Source organism: Schistocerca piceifrons, chromosome 4 (assembly GCF_021461385.2).
Source record: "Schistocerca piceifrons isolate TAMUIC-IGC-003096 chromosome 4, iqSchPice1.1, whole genome shotgun sequence".
NCBI lineage: Eukaryota > Metazoa > Arthropoda > Insecta > Orthoptera > Acrididae > Schistocerca > Schistocerca piceifrons.
In genome coordinates this window covers 99731471-99754414 of record NC_060141.1, presented here as the reverse complement: position 1 = coordinate 99754414, position 22944 = coordinate 99731471, and the positions used below count along the sequence as shown (strand labels likewise).

Sequence of the window (22944 nt, the reverse complement as noted above, 5' to 3'; positions counted from 1 at the left end):
GACGTGACGGATGATCAAGAAAGTGATATAGTGCTCGTCACCGAAAGCAGGGCACGTGAATTAATGGACGATGTAACATGGAAAACGCGATAGCAGGAAGAAACACAAATTCCAATTGGTAAATTGTAAGAGCTTGACAAGTGCGAGAATTATCGCACAATCAGCTTAACAGCTCATGCATCAAAGTTGCTGAGAAGAATAATATACAGAAGAAAGGAAAATAAAACAGAGGATGTGCTAGATGACGATCAGTTTGGCCTTACGAAAGGTAAAGGCACGAGAGAGAGGCAATTCTGACGTTACGGCTAATAATGGAAGCAAGACTAAAGAAAAATGAAGACATGTTCAAAGGATCTGTTGACCTGGAAACTAGCCTTAGACAACGTAAAATGGTGCAAGATGTTCGAAATTCTGATAAAAATAGGGGAAGCTATAGGGAGAGACGGGTAACATGCAATATGTATAAAGAGCCAAGAGTTACTAATAAGAGTTGATGATCAAGAACGAAGTGCTCGGATTAAAAAGGGTGTAAGACAGGGATGTAGTGTTTCCCTCCTACTGCTCAATCTGTACATCGAAGAAGCACTGATGTGAATAAAAGGAAGGTTCAGAAGTTGACTTAAAATTCAAGGTGAAAGGATATCAATGATACGATTCGTTGATGACATTGCTATCCTGAGTGAAAGTGAAAAAGAATTACGTGATCTACTGAACGGAATGAACAATCTAATGAGTACAGAGTGTTGCTTGCGAGTAAATCGAAGAAAGAGGAAAGTAATGAGAAGTAGTATAAATGAGAACAGCGAGAAACCTAACATCAGGATTGATGGTCACGAAGTAGACGAAGTTAAGGAATTCAGTAAAATAACCAATGACGGACGTAGCAAGGAGGACATCAAAAGCAGACTAGCAATGGCAAATAGGGCCTTCCCGGCCAAGAGAAGTCTACCAGTATCAAACATCGGCCTTAATTTGAGGGAGAAATTTCTGAGAACGTACGTCTGGAGTACAGCATTGTATGGTAGTGAAACATAGACTGTGAAAAAACCGGAGCAGAAGAGAATTGAAGCATTTGAGATCTAGTGCTACAGACGAATATTGAAAATTAGATGGACTGATAAGGTAAGGAATGAGGAGGTTCTACGCAGAATCGGCGCGGAAAGAAATACGTGGAAAACACTGATAAGGAGAAGGAACAGGATGATAGGACATCTGTTAAGACATGAGGGAATGACTTCCATGGTACTAGAGGGAACTGCAGAGGGCAATAACCGTAAAGGAAGACAGAGATTGGAATACATTCAGCACATAGCTGAGGATGTAGGTTGCAAGTGCTACTCTGAGATGAAGAGGTTGGCGCAGGAAAAGAATTCGTGGTGGGCCGCATCAAACCAGTCAGTAGACTGATGATCACCACCCCCCCCCCCCCAAAAAAAAAAAAAAAAATTCTACGATGGACAGCAAATGGGAAATTGATCAAACAAATCTGTTCAGTGCATGATCGCTGTCGTATAGAACTGTATGTCACTCACTGAAATATCATAATTTAAGCAACCATTCGTTACGCATGAGCACTGTTGCGTATGATTTGGCTCCCAGAGATAGGATATTCGGATAGACTTACAGACTAATCGCCTCGGCGGTCTACTGATGTGAACCCCTATCCTCTACTCGATGGAACCAATAAAAGAGCACCTTCAGCTACGTTTCATGCATTATCTAAGTATGGGCCATCCGACATATTGTTCCACGTAATATTAGGTTTGAGGGCGAACGTCTCAAAACTGATGGCTATGGAGGGATTTACACTCCTGGAAATTGAAATAAGAACACCGTGAATTCATTGTCCCAGGAAGGGGAAACTTTATTGACACATTCCTGGGGTCAGATACATCACATGATCACACTGACAGAACCACAGGCACATAGACACAGGCAACAGAGCATGCACAATGTCGGCACTAGTACAGTGTATATCCACCTTTCGCAGCAATGCAGGCTGCTATTCTCCCATGGAGACGATCGTAGAGATGCTGGATGTAGTCCTGTGGAACGGCTTGCCATGCCATTTCCACCTGGCGCCTCAGTTGGACCAGCGTTCGTGCTGGACGTGCAGACCGCGTGAGACGACGCTTCATCCAGTCCCAAACATGCTCAATGGGGGACAGATCCGGAGATCTTGCTGGCCAGGGTAGTTGACTTACACCTTCTAGAGCACGTTGGGTGGCACGGGATACATGCGGACGTGCATTGTCCTGTTGGAACAGCAAGTTCCCTTGCCGGTCTAGGAATGGTAGAACGATGGGTTCGATGACGGTTTCGATGTACCGTGCACTATTCAGTGTCCCCTCGACGATCACCAGTGGTGTACGGCCAGTGTAGGAGATCGCTCCCCACACCATGATGCCGGGTGTTGGCCCTGTGTGCCTCGGTCGTATGCAGTCCTGATTGTGGCGCTCACCTGCACGGCGCCAAACACGCATACGACCATCATTGGCACCAAGGCAGAAGCGACTCTCATCGCTGAAGACGACACGTCTCCATTCGTCCCTCCATTCACGCCTGTCGCGACACCACTGGAGGCGGGCTGCACGATGTTGGGGCGTGAGCGGAAGACGGCCTAACGGTGTGCGGGACCGTAGCCCAGCTTCATGGAGACGGTTGCGAATGGTCCTCGCCGATACCCCAGGAGCAACAGTGTCCCTAATTTGGTGGGAAGTGGCGGGGCGGTGCGGTCCCTTACGGCACTGCGTAGGATCCTACGGTCCTGGCGTGCATCCGTGCGTCGCTGCGGTCCGGTCCCAGGTCGACGGGCACGTGCACCTTCCGCCGACCACTGGCGACAACATCGATGTACGGTGGAGACCTCACGCCCCACGTGTTGAGCAATTCGGCGGTACGTCCACCCGGCCTCCCGCATGCCCACTATACGCCCTCGCTCAAAGTCCGTCAACTGCACATACGGTTCACGTCCACGCTGTCGCGGCATGCTACCAGTGTTAAAGACTGCGATGCAGCTCCGTATGCCACGGCAAACTGGCTGACACTGACGGCGGCGGTGCACAAATGCTGCGCAGCTAGCGCCATTCGACGGCCAACACCGCGGTTCCTGGTGTGTCCGCTGTGCCGTGCGTGTGATCATTGCTTGTACAGCCCTCTCGCAGTGTCCGGAGGTATGATGGGTCTGACACACCGGTGTCAATGTGTTCTTTTTTCCATTTCCAGGAGTGTATTTACCTCTGGCTCCTCAAAATCGTCATTAGTGTCAACATGACCTTGCTGCTGTAACAAAAGCGAATCGGTCAAGCACACTATTTAGGTCGATGCATCAGCAGCCTCACAGAATGCCTACCTTATCGTCTTCAAAACTGTCACGCAGCCGGCGCGCGCCCATCACGACCATGACCACCAGTACGGCGTCCACGAGCCAAAGCAGCACAAAGCGTGACGTCAGCAGCATCATCAGCGCCATGCATAGCGGCTGCAGGCCCTGCACCAGGTTCTGCGTCGACTCGTCCAGCTGGCTGAAGATCGGCTGCGTGAAAACCACACAATGTTAGCATCCAGCAGCACCTGTCAAGCATATTCAGATGACTTCCAGTAAATACTTCCTATCAAAATAATTTACCATTTGATTTCCGTGGCATCTTAAGATGCAAATCCGTATCTTTACCCAGGTGTTGTGGATGTCTTCATACATGGAGCCAACCTTGCTCACAGCGCTGTCGACACGTATACTCGCTCCACCTTCTAGGTGTCTGAGTGCCATGGACGCATATACTGGATTCGTGCAAAAGTTCGTAGCGTTTTTACATAATTTTACACTACTGGCCATTAAAATTGCTACACCAAGAAGAAATGCAGATGATAAACGGGTATTCATTGGACAAATATATTATACTAGAACTGACATGTGATTACATGTTCACGCAATTTGGCTGCATAGATCCTGAGAAATCAGTACCCAGAACAACCACCTCTGGCCGTAATAACGGCCTTGATACGCCTGGGCATTCAGTCAAACAGGCCGTGGATGACTTGTACAGGTACAGCTGCCCATGCAGCTTCAACACGATACCACAGTTCATCGAGAGTAGTGACTGGGGTATTGTGACGAGCCAGTTGCTCGGCCACCATTGATCAGACGTTTTCAATTGGTGAGAGATCTGGAGAATGTGCTGGCCAGGGCAGAAGTCGGACATTTTCTGTATCCAGAAAGGCCCGTACAGGACCTGCAACATGCGGTCGTGCATTATCCAGCTGAAATGTAGGGTTTCGCAGGGATCGAATGAAGGGTAGAGCCACGGGTCGTAACGCATCTGAAATGTAACGCCCACTGTTCAAAGAGCAGTCAATGCGAACAAGAGGTAACCGAGACGTGTAACCAATGGTACCCCATACCATCACGCCGGATGATACGCCAGTATGGCGATGACGAATACGCGCATCCAATGTGCGTTCACCGCGATGTCGCCAAACACGGATGCGACCATCATGATGCCGTAAACAGAACCTGGATTCATCCGAAAAAATGACGTTTTTCATCCGTGCACCCAGGTTCGTCGTTGAGTACACCATCGACGGCGCTCCTGTCTGTGATGCAGCGTCCAGGGTAAGCGCAGCCATGGTCTCCGAGCTGATAGTCCATGCTGCTGAAACGTCGTCGAACTGTTCGTGCAGATGGTTGTTGTCTTGCAAACGTCCCCATCTGTTGACTCAGGGATCGAGACGTGGCTGCACGATCCGTTACAGCCATGCGGATAAGATGCCAGTCGTCTCGACTGCTGGTGATAGGAGGCCTTTGGGATCCAGCCCGGCGTTCCGTATTACCCTCCTGAACCCACCGATTCCATATTCTACTAACAGTCATTGGATCTCGACCAACGCGTGGAGCAGTGTCGCGATACGATAAACCGCAATCGCGATAGGCTACAATCCGACCTTTATCAAAGTAGGAAACGTGACGGTACGCATTTCTCCTCCTTACACGAGGCATCACAACAACGTTTCACCAGGCAACGCCAGTTAACAACTGTTTGTGTATGAGAAATCGGTTAGAAACATTCCTCATATAAGCACGTTGTAGGTGTCGCCACCGGCGCCAACCTTGTGAGACTGCTCTGAAAAGCTAATCATTTGCCTATCACAGCATCTTCTTCCTGTCGGTTTAATTTCGCGTCTGTACCATGTCATCTTCGTGGTGTAGAAATTTTAATGGCCAGTAGTGTAAGAAACGCCTCGGTCAAGCATAACAGAGACTTTATTCATCAATAATATTTTGTCCTTCACTTTTTACAACAGTTTGCCAACGCTGGGGTAACTTTTAGATTCCGCGAATGTAGAAACCACGTGGTTTTAAGGCGAAGAAGTAGAGTGATGTTCGGAGCGCATTGTCATCCGGAAAGGAAACTCCTGCAAGGTTGTTGGACAGGTTATGGAAAAGGTGAAAATCTAAGGGCGCAAGATTGTGAATAAGTTGGGTGCGGAATGACTCCTGTATAGCGTTTCTTGTCAGTCTAGGAGAATGTGAGCGGACGCTGTAGAAGAGTAGCATCACCTTACGCAGGCTTCCTGGTCGCTGTCCTTGAACTGCATCTGAAGAACGTCTCAGTTGTTGACAATAAATGTTTGCAGTGGTGATTACACCTGGGGGAAGCAACTCGTAGCACACCACATCGTTGCTGTTCCACCAGATACGTAACATTATCTTTTGTGGATGAGCGCAGGTCTTTGTAGAGGGAGTTGCTGCTTTGTTTGGGATCAGTCATTTCTTTCTTTTTTATGTTAGGTTAAAGACACCATTTCTCGTCACCAATAACAACACACGAGAGGAGGAGGATATTAGTGTTTAACGTCCCGTCGACAACGAGGTCATTAGAGACGGAGCGCAAAGCTCGGGTGAGGGAAGGATGGGGAAGGAAATCGGCCGTGCCCTTTCAAAGGAACCATCCCGGCATTTGCCTGAAGCGATTTAGGGAAATCACGGAAAACCTAAATCAGGATGGCCGGAGACGGGATTGAACCGTCGTCCTCCCGAATGCGAGTCCAGTGTGCTAACCACTGCACCACCTCGCTCGGTCACACGAGAGGAATGGTCGGTGTTGTTCACGAGTCAACGGATGAGGAGCAAGCAGAGATAGACATATTGAAACCCACTGATTTTTGTGATTTTTGCTTAGAGCGTGCAGTGTCCATACACCTTATTTCTGAACCTTGCTCAATGCATGAAAACGTCGCACGATGGTGAAATGATAACAGTTCATCCCATTTTCCAGTTTTCTCGATTATACTGACGTGGATCATTGTGCATTAATGCGTTTAAACGATCTCCATCAAACCGCGATAGTCTTCCTGATCGTGCTGTCAGTAATGTTAAAAAGATCGTCCTTAAAAAGAGAATCATTTTATTGCCTTGCTCTGTCCAATGACATTATACCCACATATGGTGCAAATATTTCAGGCTGCTTCTGCTGGTGTCACACCTCTACTGAACTGAAACAGAGGAATATGTCGCAAAATTTCCGATTTCTTAACTTGGCACTCCATTTTACAGCATCCACAGCTCCATTCCCCATCTCCAAACGACAAAATAACTATATGTAAACCCAGATAGCAACTGTGAAATAAAAATAAAACTTTGTAATTTACAAATCGGCCCATAGCAACCGGAATACCAACACGCAAAAGAAAAACGCTACGAACTTACGCACCAACCTAACAGATGCAGTATGAGTCAGGTTCCTGTATGTAGTGGATGTCTCAGCACGAACAGCCATATTTATGTCGTAGTACACCTTCAGAGTTCAGGTTGCTTAATTTAACTATTTATGGGCGTTTACCATTGGGACGTCCTGTGAAAGTTTTCGGCTTTTTTTAAGTTCCTGGCTATTCTTCAGTATTGATACTAGACTATTATTCACGTTGTTGCCCTGTTCCATTCAGGCGAAGTACACGTAAGTTTGGCCACGAAATGATACGTCATCGTAGTTACAGATAATACAAAATCGTAGACACTATGGATGATAACATGTACGAGATCACGTCACAACCTGTTTTACTCTAGCATAGAATTCCGTGGAACGAATCATTCTGTAGAAAGGTTGTTAAAGAATACATGGAACTCAAACACTGCCGATAAGGAGGGAATAGAAGATTTTTAAATGTGGTTCTACAAAAGAACTCTGAACGTGAAATGGCTGTTGTTGGTATTTTCAGTCATTTGCTTTATCATACAGATAAAAACATTCCGTCTTTTGCAAATGAATGTTTTGTTTGTTTCTACCAAACACATACATCAAGAAAAGTTTTGCATCACCCCGGTTCCCGGAACTCCTTTAGCTGTTCAGTGATGTCACTATACCCGCCCAAAGATGTAAACAACCATGCATGAGCAGCGCCTAATAGACGGAGGGGGTCCGACAGCTGATCAGTTCCAGTCATTCCACGAGGAAGGAGGTACACGGCTAGTGTTGTCTGTAGTCCGACCATGCCTAGACGGTCAATGCCGCGGTTCGATCGTGTCCGCGTTGTTACTTTGTGCCAGGAAGGGTTCTCAACAAGGGAAGTGTCCAGGCGTCTCGGACTGAACCAAAGCGATGTTGTTCGGACATGGAGGAGATACAGAGAGACAAGAACTGTCGATGACATGCCTCGCTGAGGCCGCCCAAGAGCTACTACTGCAGTGGATGGCCGCTACCTACGGTGTATGGCTCGGAGGAACACTGAAAGCAACGCCACTATGTTGAATAGTGCTTTTTGTGCAGCCACAGGACGTTGTGTTACGATTCAAAGTGTGAGCAATAGGCTGCATGATGCGCAACTTCACTCCCGAAGTCCATGGCGAAGTCCATCTTTGCAACCACGACACCATGCAGCGCGGTACAGATGGGCTCAACTACATGCCGAATGAACCGCTCAGGATTGTCATCAAGTTCTTCACCGATGAGTGTCGCATATGCCTTCAACTAGACAATCGTCGGACACGTGTTTGGAGGCAACCCGGTTAGGCGGAACGCCTTAGACATACTGTCCAGCGAGTGCAGCAAGGCAGATGTTCCCTGCTGTTTTAGGGTGGCATTATGTGGGGCTGACGTACGCCGTAATGGCTGTACGATACGTAAATGCCATTCTCCGACCGGTAGTGCAACCATATCGGCAGTATATTGGCGAGGCATTCGTCTTCATGGACGACACTTCGCGTCCCCATCGTGCACATCTTGTGAATGCCTTCCTTCAGGATTACGACATTGTTCGACTAGGGTGGCCAGCATGTTCTCCAGACATGAACCCCATCGAGCATGCATCGGACAGATTGAAAAAGGCTGTTTATGGACGACGTGACCCACCAACCTTCCTGAGGGATCTACGCCGAATCGCCGTTGAGGAGTGGGAAAATCTGGACCAACAGTGTCTTGATGAACTTGTGGATAGTATGCCACGACGAATACAGGCATGCGTCAATGCAAGAGGACGTGCTACTGGGTATTAGAGGTACCGGTGTGAACAGCAATCTGGACCACCACCTCTGAAGGTCTCGCTTTAGGGTGGTACAACATGCAATGTGTAATTATTCTTGACAGCTCATTTAAATTATAACTATTTATAGATGTTTGGTTGTTTTATTTTCCAGTTACGATTATTTTTTATGACATGTGTCACGCCTACACTGCTACTCTCATCACCGGCCGGTGTGGCCGAGTGGTTCTAGGCGCTTCAGTCTGGAACCGCGCGACCGCTACGGTCGCAGGTTCGAATCCTGCCTCGGGCATGGATGTGGGTGATGTCCTTAGGTTAGTTAGGTTTAAGTAGTTCTAAGTTCTAGGGGACTGATGACATCAGATGTTAAGTCCCATAGTGCTCAGAGCCATTTGAACCATTTTTTTGCTACTCTCATCCCCTCCCCCCCCCCCCCCCCTGCCTCCAAGCCCTCCAGGACGAAACTGTGTACCCCATATGTCGGCGTCTAGAGTTTTAGACAAAGCAGTGATGTTAGTGATAGTTAGTGGCTGGTACCTTCCCTGCCCCCACTCCAAGGCCCCCTGGAGATGGGCGGCGGTATCTGTGTACGCAGCCTGCCTGAGTCTACAGTAAATCTCAAAGTGTGAAAATGTTTTTTTCGGAATGTTTGCGTAGCGGGTTTCTGTATTTACTGATAAGGGGAGCCCGTGACGTTCGGATCACTGATTTACCTCAAACTTTGTACGCTTTTAATAGTCCATTAGGATAACATAGTGTGGAAATAGTGAGGCACACCACTTAGGCGAATTCGAGAAAGTCGCAAGAGAAATTTTGCGCGTCATTGACGAACCGGTGCCTTGATACCCTGAGAGGGAGCTGGCAGCGGTCATGTGGTTAGCGTTCAAGCTCCGTAATCGGTGGACCGCTGGATTGAGTCCCCCTCACCTTCTTTCAACACTAGTCAAATTATTCCCTCATACCAGATTTGAAAGGTAATACGATGGAAGGACTTGTGTAGCAGCATGGAGTTTTGTTGAATTTTCGAAGTTATTTTCATGCTCACTGAATTTTATTATTACAACATTTATTATGCGACTTTTGTTTCGCCGAGCAAGGTGGTGCAGATGTTAGCAGACTGGACTTGCATTCGGAAGGACGACGGTCATCCAGATTCAGGTTTTCCGTGATTTTCCTAAATCGGTTCAGGTAAATGCTGGGATGGTTCCTGTGAAAGACCACGGCTGACTTTCTTCCCCATCCTTCCATAATCCGATGGGAGCGATGACCTCGCTGTTTGGTCCCCTCACCCAAATCAGCCAACAAACCAACCGTCTTATCTTTCTTTAGGGAAGATAGAAACTTCATGAAGCGTCTTCAAACTTCTTCACATTTGACTGAAAACGAACCAGATGTAATGTCTCTTACAGCGTTCTCTCCGCGATATTTTCAGAAATTTTATAAATTATATAACTCAGTACATATCTCGAAATAACTCTTCTTATCTTACCGATTCCTAAACTTTAATATACGATGATTATCAGTGCAAAGTAGTTTGAAGACCTATTATTCCTTGGAGCGTCCATTTACTCCATGGAATAGCTTCTCTGCTATCTGTTTTCTCTTATGAAAAGAATGAGGCAATGCTTGCCGATTAGCCGTGAAAGGAGGATGTATATGCATGTACTGTTGTGCTAGTCGCCATCTTGATGAGATTCTGTATGAGAAGGAATTTAATACATGAACTAAACTAAAGTAAGTGTGTTCGCGTATTATTTAACTGATTATTATTGACACTGTCTGCTTACTACGCTGTGTTGCACGGGATCAGTGGGGAACGTCTGATTTACACTGGACGAACCTGCCGTTTTGTATGCTCAGTTACTTCAAATAAATAGGCTAACACGGTGTTACCAGCAGATCTCCGGTCTTCCCCATGTGATCACCGAAAGGTAATAATTATTACAAATGTTTTCAGGAGACCGACTGACAATTTTCGTCGCACCGAGACTTCGAAATTGCTTCACTGCCTTATGGAATTTAAGTTAAGCTCAATTTAATCAGGATAGAACAGTATTGAACTGTGTGAATGTGATAAGCCTGCTTTGTGAATGAAAATTCCCTTAACATACGCATGTTTTTACTATCCTGATCGGTGAAGCTAAATCAGGCCGGTGTGAGAGAGGTTTTTAAATTTTTTGAATACCACAAAAATATATTAAACAGAGACTGCTTGTCTTGAAGATGCTATTCAGTTACATTCAATCGTACATCGCCATTTTCGTCACCGATATTGATGAAAATGTAACGTTACGCATTGTTTGCATCCAAATTGTTAGAAGAAAGAAATTTTCCACAATGTCAACGAGCTTTTGTTTTCCTTAAAAACCCTGAAGATTCCTTGTGCTTCGGGGAGAATTTCATTTTTTCAGTGTAGTAGATGCCGTTATTGTTTATGTTTACCATGTCTGTATAAAAAGTATCGTCCTGCAACTAGCCTCATGTTCGGGCGTATTATAACTCATTGTACCAACGAATAAAGTTACTGACACATTTATGTATCGATGTTTGACTTGGGCTTTCCAGACCTGTTCCCCTTCTTGAAACCTGTCTCCACACATCGAAGCATCCAGGTGCAAAGCGTTTTTCAATACGTTAACCAGTTGCAGATATAAGGGATTTCTGAAGTCACGACAGGCAACAGCAAAACTTCAGGAGCGCTTGGTCGTTTACTTGTCGGTAGTTATAAATATAATATATATTTTGCTAGCAAACAACCAAATAACATTGGAAATTCAATAAAATTTCATGCGAATACTACCTTTCAAATGTAATACAGTAGTGGACATCTGTATTAAAGGCGTGGTTTCCACGAAAGTAATAGTACAAAGTATGAAGTATACATGTATCGAATTTATTATGAAAGTAATATATACATATACTACAAATAATCATGACGGAATTACATAGTTTCTTTCATAACACGAGTAAAAAGATAAGGCATTTCCATTTCCTGGGTGGAAATTGGTATAAAGGCACTCACTGTGCTGTTGTGTTATTGCATTGGTAGTATTTCGCACAACCCCGTTCTCCTTAGTTACCTGAAAAATTCTTTTCGGCATTGATGCTATTTGGGGTTGTAGTTCTTGTAGTGGAATTTCCGCCCACTTTTCTCGTATCGCTCTTTTCAACTCGCATATGGTCTCAAATTGCCTTCCATTGCGATAAACACGTCTTGCGAGAATTCTCCAAAGGTTTTCCTCGGGGTTCAGATCCAGGCCACGTGGAGGCCAGGCCAAGAAATCGATATATTTACCTTCAAATCACTTTTAGTTGTAGCAGAAACATGGGCAGATGCGTTATCTTCGTGAAACGCTAGACTTTTGTCCCCTAGGTCCTCATAAATTCTTATCAATTTGTCTCTAGCATCTCAGTGTACATCTTAAAGTGCATTGTAGTGCGTGATTTACCTTTAGCGCAGAACACTTCCACCACCACAATTTGTGCTCATTCTTATCTGCTGCCGGCTGCGGTGGCCGTGCGGTTCTGGCGCTGCAGTCCGGAACCGCGGGACTGCTACGGTCGCAGGTTCGAATCCTGCCTCGGGCATGGGTGTGTGTGATGTCCTTAGGTTGGTTAGGTTTAAGTAGTTCTAAGTTCTAGGGGACTTATGACCTAAGATGTTGAGTCCCATAGTGCTCAGAGCCATTTGAACCATTTGAATCTTATCTGCTGCTCTGTTCTCAGATCATGCCAATCATACTGAAATCCATGCAGCTCATCTAAATTAAACTTCTCATCATCACAAGAGATCACTTTACCCCATTTTGACATTTTTTCAACAAACTCCAATCTAATCTGTTTATGTTTGAATATTACAGGAGGTTTCTGCAGTCATTTCTTGAGTGCAAGAAGTTTGTCATGTAACAAAACTTGTCGTACAGTTCTGAAGTTACTAGCAACTATTAACCGGCAACAAGGTGAGAAGAATAACTGTTTGCGGCCCCTCTTTTGCACAAAAGTAAACGTTTCGATGCCTCAGACGGTTTTCTAGTTTGCCCATATTTTCCGTCCTGTCCATATCGCACACCCAGTCTAACGAAATTGTGAGTCACTGTACTTGGACGTTTCAACTTTTAGCGATTTCGCGATTAGAGGGTCCCATTTCCTTGTACGCACCTATGTTTGCTTTTTCATTACGTGATAACTGTTCTCCGCGTGGCGTTGTCACAATCGCTGTTAACGTACACAGCACGCACTGTCACTAACGGGGTCTTTCCTGTCTGCAGAAAGGGACATACGCACACACTAACATGGGACAGAGCTGACTGTCTTTATGCCGAGTTCCATCCTCGACCACCTGAACCGTTGCAGTCTTGTTATATACTGTACTACTGACATCAAATGCGATACAGTTTGACTGAATTTGTCGATATACTTGATCAGTAGTAAAATTTTCTCGGGCTTCCAGCCGCGTCAGGTGGTTAAAATCCCACGAGCTTTCGACCGAGCTCTCCCCGGTCACTGTCAAGTGGTAAGACTTGACTGCTATGTCGCCGTGGCCGTGTCGTTAAATAGCCGCTCTGCTGGCTGTGACGTCACTGGTGCTCTCTTCCTCGCCATATATGGTAATGTTTTCATCCCGCGTCCACAGCGCCCGTTTTAACATCGCGATGGCCGGGTCCAAGGCTGTGCTGTGCTGCAAACTGCCGTCCTTGTTGATGGTATTTTGAGAGGTTTTTATTTCAATAGCTTCTTTTATGACACTTTCCCAAAATCCCTTCGTCTTCATAACGACAGATGTTTCGTCGAACAGAATTCGGTGTCCCATTTTCTAAGGCGTGTTCTGCCACGGCTGATTTTTCTGGATAGCGTAGGCGCAAGCACCTCTCGTGTTCCGTCCGGCGTTGCCCCACACTGCGTGCTGTCTGGCCGACGTAGTAACAGCCACACTGACAGGTATCTTGTACACTCCAGGCGTTCTGAGCCCTAGATCGTCCTTCACACGCCTCATGAGCTGACGAAAAAAAAGTTTATTAATTCATATCATCGCGAAACCATGCATTCATACTTGGTCTCACACTATTGCATATACATTGTGAAGAATTATTGCAACCGGTAATGTTAATTTTCTTACAAATATCAATACCTTTATTGTGATTTCCACTACTTTATATGTGAAATAATGTTGAAAAAATTTAAATATTCGTAAGTGGGACTCGACCCAGCGATCCGCCGATTACGGAGCTTGAACGCTAACAACATGACCGCCACTATTTCGTGCTCAGCGCACCGATACATCATTGAAGGGTAAATCTTCCCTTGCGATTTTCTCAGAAGCGCTTAAGTAGTACGCCTTACTACATGCATATTACGTTTTCCTGATGGACTACTAAAAGTGTACAGAATTTTAAGCTAATCAGTGACACGAGATCGTGACTTCCCATTGTTACTTCAATGCGGCAGGCTGGCCTGCTTGCCTTTCCTCGTCATTAATCCACGTGGTGGATTTGATCTGGGGCTGGCTCGTATCCTCGAATCCGGGAAGAAGCACTTTTTGCGCGTGTCTATCCGGGCGAGTTAGGTTGCAACAGTTGGGCAGAGATGAAAAGGAACTTCACAAGACAGACTATCGCGGAAAGATACATCAGACCAGTCTTATAACAGAACACCACCACCATCACCACAACCACCACCACCACCACCAATAACAACAACAACAACAACAACCAAATGTAGCATGAAATACATTCATGCTCATAAATGAGGGCTAATGCTGATACATGGTGCAAAACGCTCTGGTGGGCGGTCTGCGGGTTTAAATCACCTCGGGGTATGACCATGCGTTGCATTTGACCTGCAGTCGTCGCACGGTGGCGCTGGCAGCAGTCCGCATACGCACAGGTGTGTTGGTGCATGTCAGAGTACGGTGCAGCGAGTAAGTGTGCAGACTTTTCAGGCGTGCTAACGGTGACTGTTTTTTGAAAATGGCTCAAAGAACACATATTGATGACGTTATCAGGGGTAGAATACTAGGGCGAATGGAGGCTGGTCAAACACAGCAGGTCGCAGCACGGGCCCTCCATGCGCCACGAAGTGTGATCTCAAGATTATGGCAACAATTCGATCAGTCAGGAAACGTGTCCAGGCGCTACAGTACTGGACGTCCACAGTGAACAACACCACAAGAAGACCGATACCTCACCATCAGTGCCCGCAGACGGCCACGGAGTACTACAGATAGTCTTGCTCGGGACCTTACTGGAACCACTGGAACAGTTGTCTCCAGACACACAGTCCACAGACGACTGAACAGACACGGTTTATTCGCCTGGAGACCTGCAAGGTGCATCATTTCACTGACCCCTGGTCACAGGAGAGCCCGTAAAGCCTGGTGTCAAGAACACAGTACATGGTCATTGGAACAGAGGTCCCAGGTTATGTTCAAGGACGAGTCCAGGTATAGTGTGAACAGTGATTCTCGCCAGGTTTTCATCTGGCGTGAACCAGGAACCAGATACTAACCCCTTAACGTCCTTGAAAGGGATCTATATGGAGGTCGTGGTTTGATGGTGTGGGGTAGGTTTATGACTGGTGCACGTACATCCCTTCATGTCTTTGACAGAGGAACTGTAACAGGTCAGGTGCCTCGGGACGTCATTTTGCACCAGTATGTCCGCCTTTTCACGGGTGCAATGGGTCCCACCTTCCTCCTGATGGATGATAACGCACGGTCCCACCGAGCTGCCATTGTCGAGCAGTACGTTGAAAGTGAAGATATCAGGCGAATGGAGTGGCCTGCCTGTTCTCCAGACCTTAACTCCATCTAGCCCGTCGGGGATGCTCTCGGTTGACGTATCGCTGCACGCCTTCAAACCCCTAGGACACTTCAGGAGCTCCACAGGCACTGGTGCAAGAATGGGAGGCTATACCCCAGCAGCTGCTCGACCACCTGATCCAGAGTATGCCAACCCGTTATGCGGCCTATGTACGTGTGCATGGTGATCATATGCCGTACTGATGTTGGGGTACATGCGCAGGAAATAGTGGCGTTTTAGCACATGTGTTTCGGGACGGTTTTCTCAACTTATCACCAATACCGTTGACTTACAGATCTGTGTCGCGTGTGTTTCCTATGTGCCTATGCTATTAGCGCCAGTTTTGTGTAGTGCCACGATGTGTGGCACCACATTCTGCAATTATCCTTAATTTATGAACATGAGTGTATTTTGCTAACGTAAGTGATTTCCGGAGTTTTCTCACCGGCGCACTAGAAAGCTACGGAGTGAACTCGTTCTGTCGTGTCACTCACCAGTTGATCGTTGGCGTCCAAGCCGTAGGCCACGGTGGCCAGCACGTCCAGCGTGAGGCAGGCGGCAGCGGCCAGCGCCCACGCGTAGCTCGACAGCAGGCACGCCAGGCCGGACACGCGGCGCAGCGACACCACTGCAACACACAAGTCACCTCCTGCAGCACGTCCTCTGCAGTGCCGTTGCTGGTCCAGACGCTCCGCTACCAACTTCTGCAAAACGAGGCGCATCTAAAAAGCTCGGTGATTGGCCTCTATCTGAATGACCATCATCATCATCATCAGCTGCAGCAGCAGTCGAAAATACCTCCAACAGACTTGTCGTTACATAAAAGATTCACTCGAGCTGCTCATGTTTTCTTATGCCATCTACCCACTTTCCCTTACAAGGGATCCCCCCCCAGATTTAGTGCTAAGACGGCCCAGTGGACAGCCCGTCAAAAATTGAACAAAGATCATGCATGAAAACAGGAAGAAGTTGTACTCAGCAGTGAAAAAAGAAGCAAAATCGAAACAGCGTACGATCCAAGCTCAAGATGTAGAACATCGAGGAAAGTTCAGTAGCCGCAGCGTCGTGGTTATGTGGTCACGATCTTAGACTGCAATGAGGGATTTCCGTGTTCAAATACCCCTCGTGCCCAATTTCAGGAGATTATGAACAGTCTGTCCGGTCATAGACGTGTCTCCTAGTTTTACTCAAATTCGTGTCCGTGCTATGGTGTAAAGTGCATTTGCAACAGCGAGATGAAACGAAGGGATTTCCAGATATGCGTACCTCCTATTCGTTCTGGACAGGTACCACATATTATAACTCTTGCATCCCGTCCTTTGTTGCAACGTAGTTCACACCAGTTTAGTTGTTCTTTCCATTTCTGTGACAGGTCTATGCGGCATCTCGCCTGCTCTCATTTTTCATCACACTTACTTGCGACAGTAATGCATTCTTTAACCAATCTATAGTGTGACAATCGCCAAGACTACAGAAGGAGGATGGGCACATCAGTAACCAGACGGAGAGTTCATAATTTTATGAAAAAAAGATACACTGATGCGCCAAAGAAACTGGTATAGGCATGTGTATTCAAATACAGAGATATGTAAACATGCAAAACACGGCGCTGCGGTCGGCAACGCATATACACTCCTGGAAATTGAAATAAGAACACCGTGAATTCATTGTCCCAGGAAGGGGAAACTTTATTGACACATTCCTGGGGTCAGATACATCACATGATCACACTGACAGAACCACAGGCACATAGACACAGGCAACAGAGCATGCACAATATCGGCACTAGTACAGTGTATATCCACCTTTCGCAGCAATGCAGGCTGCTATTCTCCCATGGAGACGATCGTAGAGATGCTGGATGTAGTCCTGTGGAACGGCTTGCCATGCCATTTCCACCTGGCGCCTCAGTTGGACCAGCGTTCGTGCTGGACGTGCAGACCGCGTGAGACGACGCTTCATCCAGTCCCAAACATGCTCAATGGGGGACAGATCCGGAGATCTTGCTGGCCAGGGTAGTTGACTTACACCTTCTAGAGCACGTTGGGTGGCACGGGATACATGCGGACGTGCATAGTCCTGTTGGAACAGCAAGTTCCCTTGCCGGTCTAGGAATGGTAGAACGATGGGTTCGATGACGGTTTGGATGTACCGTGCACTATTCAGTGTCCCCTCGACGATCACCAGTGGTGTACGGCCAGTGTAGGAGATCGCTCCCCACACCATGATGCCGGGTGTTGGCCCTGTGTGCCTCGGTCGTATGCAGTCCTGATTGTGGCGCTCACCTGCACGGCGCCAAACACGCATACGACCATCATTGGCACCAAGGCAGAAGCGACTCTCATCGCTGAAGACGACACGTCTCCATTCGTCCCTCCATTCACGCCTGTCGCGACGCCACTGGAGGCAGGCTGCACGATGTTGGGGCGTGAGCGGAAGACGGCCTAACGGTGTGCGGGACCGTAGCCCAGCTTCATGGAGACGGTTGCGAATGGTCCTCGCCGATACCCCAGGAGCAACAGTGTCCCTAATTTGGTGGGAAGTGGCGGTGCGGTCCCCTACGGCACTGCGTAGGATCCTACGGTCTTGGCGTGCATCCGTGCGTCGCTGCGGTCCGGTCCCAGGTCGACGGGCACGTGCACCTTCCGCCGACCACTGGCGACAACATCGATGTACTGTGGAGACCTCACGCCCCACGTGTTGAGCAATTCGGCGGTACGTCCACCCGGCCTCCCGCATGCCCACTATACGCCCTCGCTCAAAGTCCGTCAACTGCACATACGGTTCACGTCCACGCTGTCGCGGCATGCTACCAGTGTTAAAGACTGCGATGGAGCTCCGTATGCCACGGCAAACTGGCTGACACTGACGGCGGCGGTGCACAAATGCTGCGCAGCTAGCGCCATTCGACGGCCAACACCGCGGTTCCTGGTGTGTCCGCTGTGCCGTGCGTGTGATCATTGCTTGTACAGCCCTCTCGCAGTGTCCGGAGCAAGTATGGTGGGTCTGACACACCGGTGTCAATGTGTTCTTTTTTCCATTTCCAGGAGTGTATAAGACAACAAGTGTCTGACGCAATTGTCAGATCGGTTACTGCTGCTGCAATGACAGGTTATCGAGATTTCAGTGAGTTTGAACGTGGCATTATAGTCGGCGCACTAGCGATGGGACACAGCGTCTCCGAAGTAGCGATGAAGTGGGGATTTTCCCATACGACCATTTCACAAGTGTAGCGTGGATATCAGGAGTCCGGTAAAACATCAAATCTCAGATATCGCTACGGCCGGAAAAAGGTCCTGCAAGAACGGGGCCAACGACGACTGAAGAGAGTCATTCAGCGCGACAGAAGTGCAACCCTTCCGCAAACTGCTGCAGATTTCAATGCTGGGCCATCAAGAAGTTTAGCGTGCGAACCATTCAACGAAACACCACCGATATGGGCTTTCGGCGCCGAAGGCCCACTCGTGTACCATTGATGACTGCACGACACAGAGCCTTACGCCTCGCCTGCGCCCATCATCATCGGCATTGGACTGTTGATAACTGGAAACAGCTTGGTTGGACGGGTCTCGTTTCAAATTGTATCGAACGAACGGACGTGTACGGGAACTGAGACAATCTCAAGAATCCATGCACCATGCAAGTCAGGAGGGGACTGTTCCGGAGCCTCTGTTACGGTGTGAGGCGTGTGAAGTTGGAGTGATATGGGACCCCTGATACGTCAAGATACGACGCTGACAGGTGAGACGTACGCAAGCGCCCTGTCTGATCAGACAAGATGTATCCATTCATGTCCATTGTGCATTCCGACGGACTAGGGCAATTACAGCAGGATAATGCGACACCCCACACGTCCAGAATTTCTGCCGAGTGACTCCAGAAATACTCTTCTGAGTCTAAACACTTCCGCTGACCACCAAACTCCCCAGACATGAACATTACAGAGCATATCTGGGATGCCTTGCAACGTGCAGTTCAGAAGAGATTTACAACCCCTCGTACTCTTACGGATTTATAGACAGCCCAGTAGGATTCATGGTGTCAGTTCCCTTCAGCACTACTTCAGACAGTAGTAGAGTCTATGCCACGTCGTGTTGCGGCACTTATGCGTGCTCGCAGGTGCCCTACACGATATTAGCAGGTGTACCAGTTTCTTTGGCTCTTCAGTGTATATATGGGGTGCGAGGGAGATTTGAGCACGGATCTCGCGCTATATAGTCCAACACCGTGACCACACAATAAGGACGCCGTGTGCCTTGCAAGTTTCCTGATGTTGAACATTTGAGCTTGGACCGTTCGCTGTTTCTATTTTGCTTCTTTTTTTACAGTTCAACACGCCTTCTTTCTGTTTTCGTGCATGATCTGTCTTCAGGTTTTGACAGGCTGTCCACTGGGACATTTTTTCACTAAATCTGAGAAGGGTGGGATGGGGAGTTTCCCTTGTTAGATCAGTGGTCAGCAACCTTTCAGAGGCCAAAGGCTCTCAAAGAAATCGAATGTCAGCATACACAACCGCCCACTCGCACCCCCTACAGAGCTTAACACCTGAATAATCTGTCTGGCCTGAAAGGCTACTCAAAATTCCTATTTTACATTGCCTCTGCAGAATTTAGTGCACATTCAAAGAATTCAAAGAAGTACACTCATTTGCTTTATTGTTAAACGAAGAAATAACGAGAGATGCGCCAATTCATGCAGTTCCTTACGTTTCTTTTACTCTGGTTTTTATTTCTATCTTTGGTCGAAAATGCACATTGTACCCAAATCCTGCCGTGAATGTAATCGTTATTCCTTAGGCTTTTCCCGGTGAGAAGGGGTACTGGCTATTAACTTTTCGACAAAATGTTACCAATTCTGATCAACAGTGAAGAGTTTCACGACCGGATGTCATAGTTGCTGACAAGTATTCCGTACTGTATGGCCGTGGTCGAAGAAACTTTTCGGTTCTTGATGTTTTGTCTGGAGCTTAGCTGGTCATCTTCGGAATATACTAGATACGACTCCTGAAGATGTCCAGCGCAGCTCTGGCCGAAACCTCAGGAACCGAAAAGTTTCTTCGACCACAGCCACACAGCCCGGAAGACTCATCAGCAACTGTTACTAGTTCTGCTTCATCAAATTTTATCTTCAGGACGTTGTCTCTACGAAAGTCCTGACAATTGTCTTCGAACTCCGTAGTTACTTGTCTATTTTACAAATAAGAAAAATATTTCCTGACTGAATTTATAACACTAGCAAAGATTTCCAAATTACAGCACGATAAACAAAACCTTTTTGTAGCCACAGCTGTTACAGCTGTCAAATAAGCGGTGACATAATTATTGCTCTAAAGAAAAGTAAGAGATTCTGAAAATTGTAGTAGAAAACAACTCATATCTAGTACAACCAACCGTCATTACTCCAAAAACACTAATGGAGTGTAGTGAAAACAAAGAGACAGCGACAGAACCACGATAAAGTATGGATGTCAGATCCATCTCACGTATGTAACGAATTTTATAATATTTTTTAATTAATATTTACCTATTATATAAGAAATATTGTACCAAACGTATGTATAATTTACTTACAGATGACCTGAAGATGACTATTTGCCGAGATAAGCGTGTAGTAACGAATAAACCGATCTAACTTAGCAGCGTTTTTGGAATCTTAATAATGTAATGTCCTTAAAAAATCTATTGCGTATGACAGGTACTGACTGCTGCTATGGTATTTATAGTAAAGAAAATAAATATAGTAAAGAACGTAAACAGAAACGTAAAATGGCCTAGAATATATCTGTGGTAACCGAAAAAGAGTGAAAGTGAAAGTTCGCCATCAGCATGTGCAACTAGTCTTGAATTACGGCAACGAGACAGAGCTGAAATCCAGAACCTGCTGAGGAACTTACAATACTGAGGGTTGCTGATAGAGGAAAGGAAGGACGCTAATACTTAAGTGCTTGGATTGTGTTTAACGTGACACCTTGTCGCACCCGAAGCACTGCATTTTGCTTCCCTGTAATCAAACTGATACTGTGATACACATCCAAACACATGCGCTTACCGCACAAACGCCTGTTGCTGATTGTCTGTCGCTCTGCAGCTCCACAACGGTGCATTTCCTACCAATGGTCATCTCGAAAGTCATGCTCGTTTCGACGTACCACCCCCCCCCCCCCCCCTTTAAACCACCACCATCCTCCCCTGCGCTGACGTTATTGTAAGATTGATTTACTCTGCTCTTAATTGTTTCTTATGACTTGCCTTTCTCCTTGTGAACCAGAATAAAGTACAGGGGCACGGGTTTTACTTGGCAGTCAACTTCAAAGTGATGGTGAGTGTGGTAATACTCCACCATGATAGTTATGTATACCCCGAGTCGGGTGTTTCACCAGTTACTGGGTGGCTACTAGCAGAGCTCCTTTCGAAGGGTTTTGAAGCAGCTCTGTTATCAGAACAATAGTTGTTGAATGCAAGGTGAAGTTTCTCAAAACCAACCTGGAGTTTATATGTTGACACAATGTAATCTGGACAAAACTTTGCTGTTGCGCCTGATATATGTTTTTCAGGAAATATCGTGTTCAGCAAATATTGTAGGACATACTGCACGTAATCAACCATTCCCCCCACTCCCTTACTGCTCCGTAACACATTTGTGCTTATTCCTACCCTGACATTTATCCTTTCAACTTTAATACCAAACTGATAGTTCCTTTCTGAACTACTGCACATCCACTGAAATAGTATCAGTTGGATGTCGTGTCAGCATTAAAAACTGCTTGACGCTGCTGATTCAAGAGACTAACCAATCACTCACGCGTCCTTGAATTTCTAGCCTGCGTTTCCGTGATCATGTATGTTCATAAAACGTTGTCGGCTATTTCCGGCGTCTGGAGACACAATACCGCAGCATCGTCTCGGAGTATGGTCCACCACCCATAAAATCATTATACAGGGTTCAGTAGTTACACAGAGGGACTTGTGCAGGATGAATTAGTGTTAACAGCGGCATCAAACGAATTTTAGGTCTGAAAGACCTAAATAACATAAAATATTTGAGCTTTCCCGTAATTTTAATTTCAGAAATTACATTACGTTTTACAGAGAAAAATAACTGTACAAGGCTGGATAAAAAAGTAATGCTTTCTGTGTCATAAATAAATTAATAATGGACATGTAACAGCAGAATTACTGCGTATCATACGCCCGCCCGGTTGGCCTGAGGTCTAACGCACTGCTTTCCGGGCGGGAAGGCGTACCAGCCACCGGCGCGAATCCGCCTGGCGGATTACTGTCGAGGTCCGGTGTGCCGGCCAGTCTGTGGATGGTTTTTAAGACGGTTTTCCATCTGCCTCGGTGAATCCGGGCTGTTTCCCCTCATTTCGCCTCAGTTACACTATGTCGGCGATTGCTGCACAAACACTGTTTCCACGTACGCGTACACCATAATTACTCTACCACACAAACATTTGGGTTGCACTTGTCTGGTGTGAGACGTTCCCAGGAGGGGGGGGGGGGGGGGGAGGGGTACACTGGGGGCCGAACCGCACAATAACGTTGGGTTCGGTGAGGGGTGGCGGTGGGCAGAGTGGACTGCTGTAGCCTGTTGTGCAGTAGCCTACTGAGGGCTACGGCGGGGACGAAGCCGCTCCGTCGTTTCTAGGTCCCCAGTCCCATACAATACAATA

At 46.9% G+C, this 22944-nt stretch overlaps 1 protein-coding gene and 1 non-coding gene across 2 annotated transcripts in view; both read right to left on the bottom strand.

Annotated features, from left to right (window-relative positions):
- The window catches only part of LOC124795632, a 318228-nt gene that overhangs the window by 174795 nt on the left and 120489 nt on the right, over positions 1 to 22944 (bottom strand). Inside the window, exons 4-5 of the mRNA XM_047259704.1 lie at positions 15767 to 15900; positions 3353 to 3535 (exon numbers count right to left, since the gene is read on the bottom strand). Of these exons, the coding sequence (XP_047115660.1) occupies positions 3353 to 3535; positions 15767 to 15900 (317 nt within the window). The remainder of the gene's footprint in view (positions 1 to 3352; positions 3536 to 15766; positions 15901 to 22944) is intronic.
- Trnaa-cgc lies at positions 6003 to 6075 on the bottom strand. The gene has a single exon. It is a non-coding gene; the product is annotated as a tRNA-Ala (tRNA).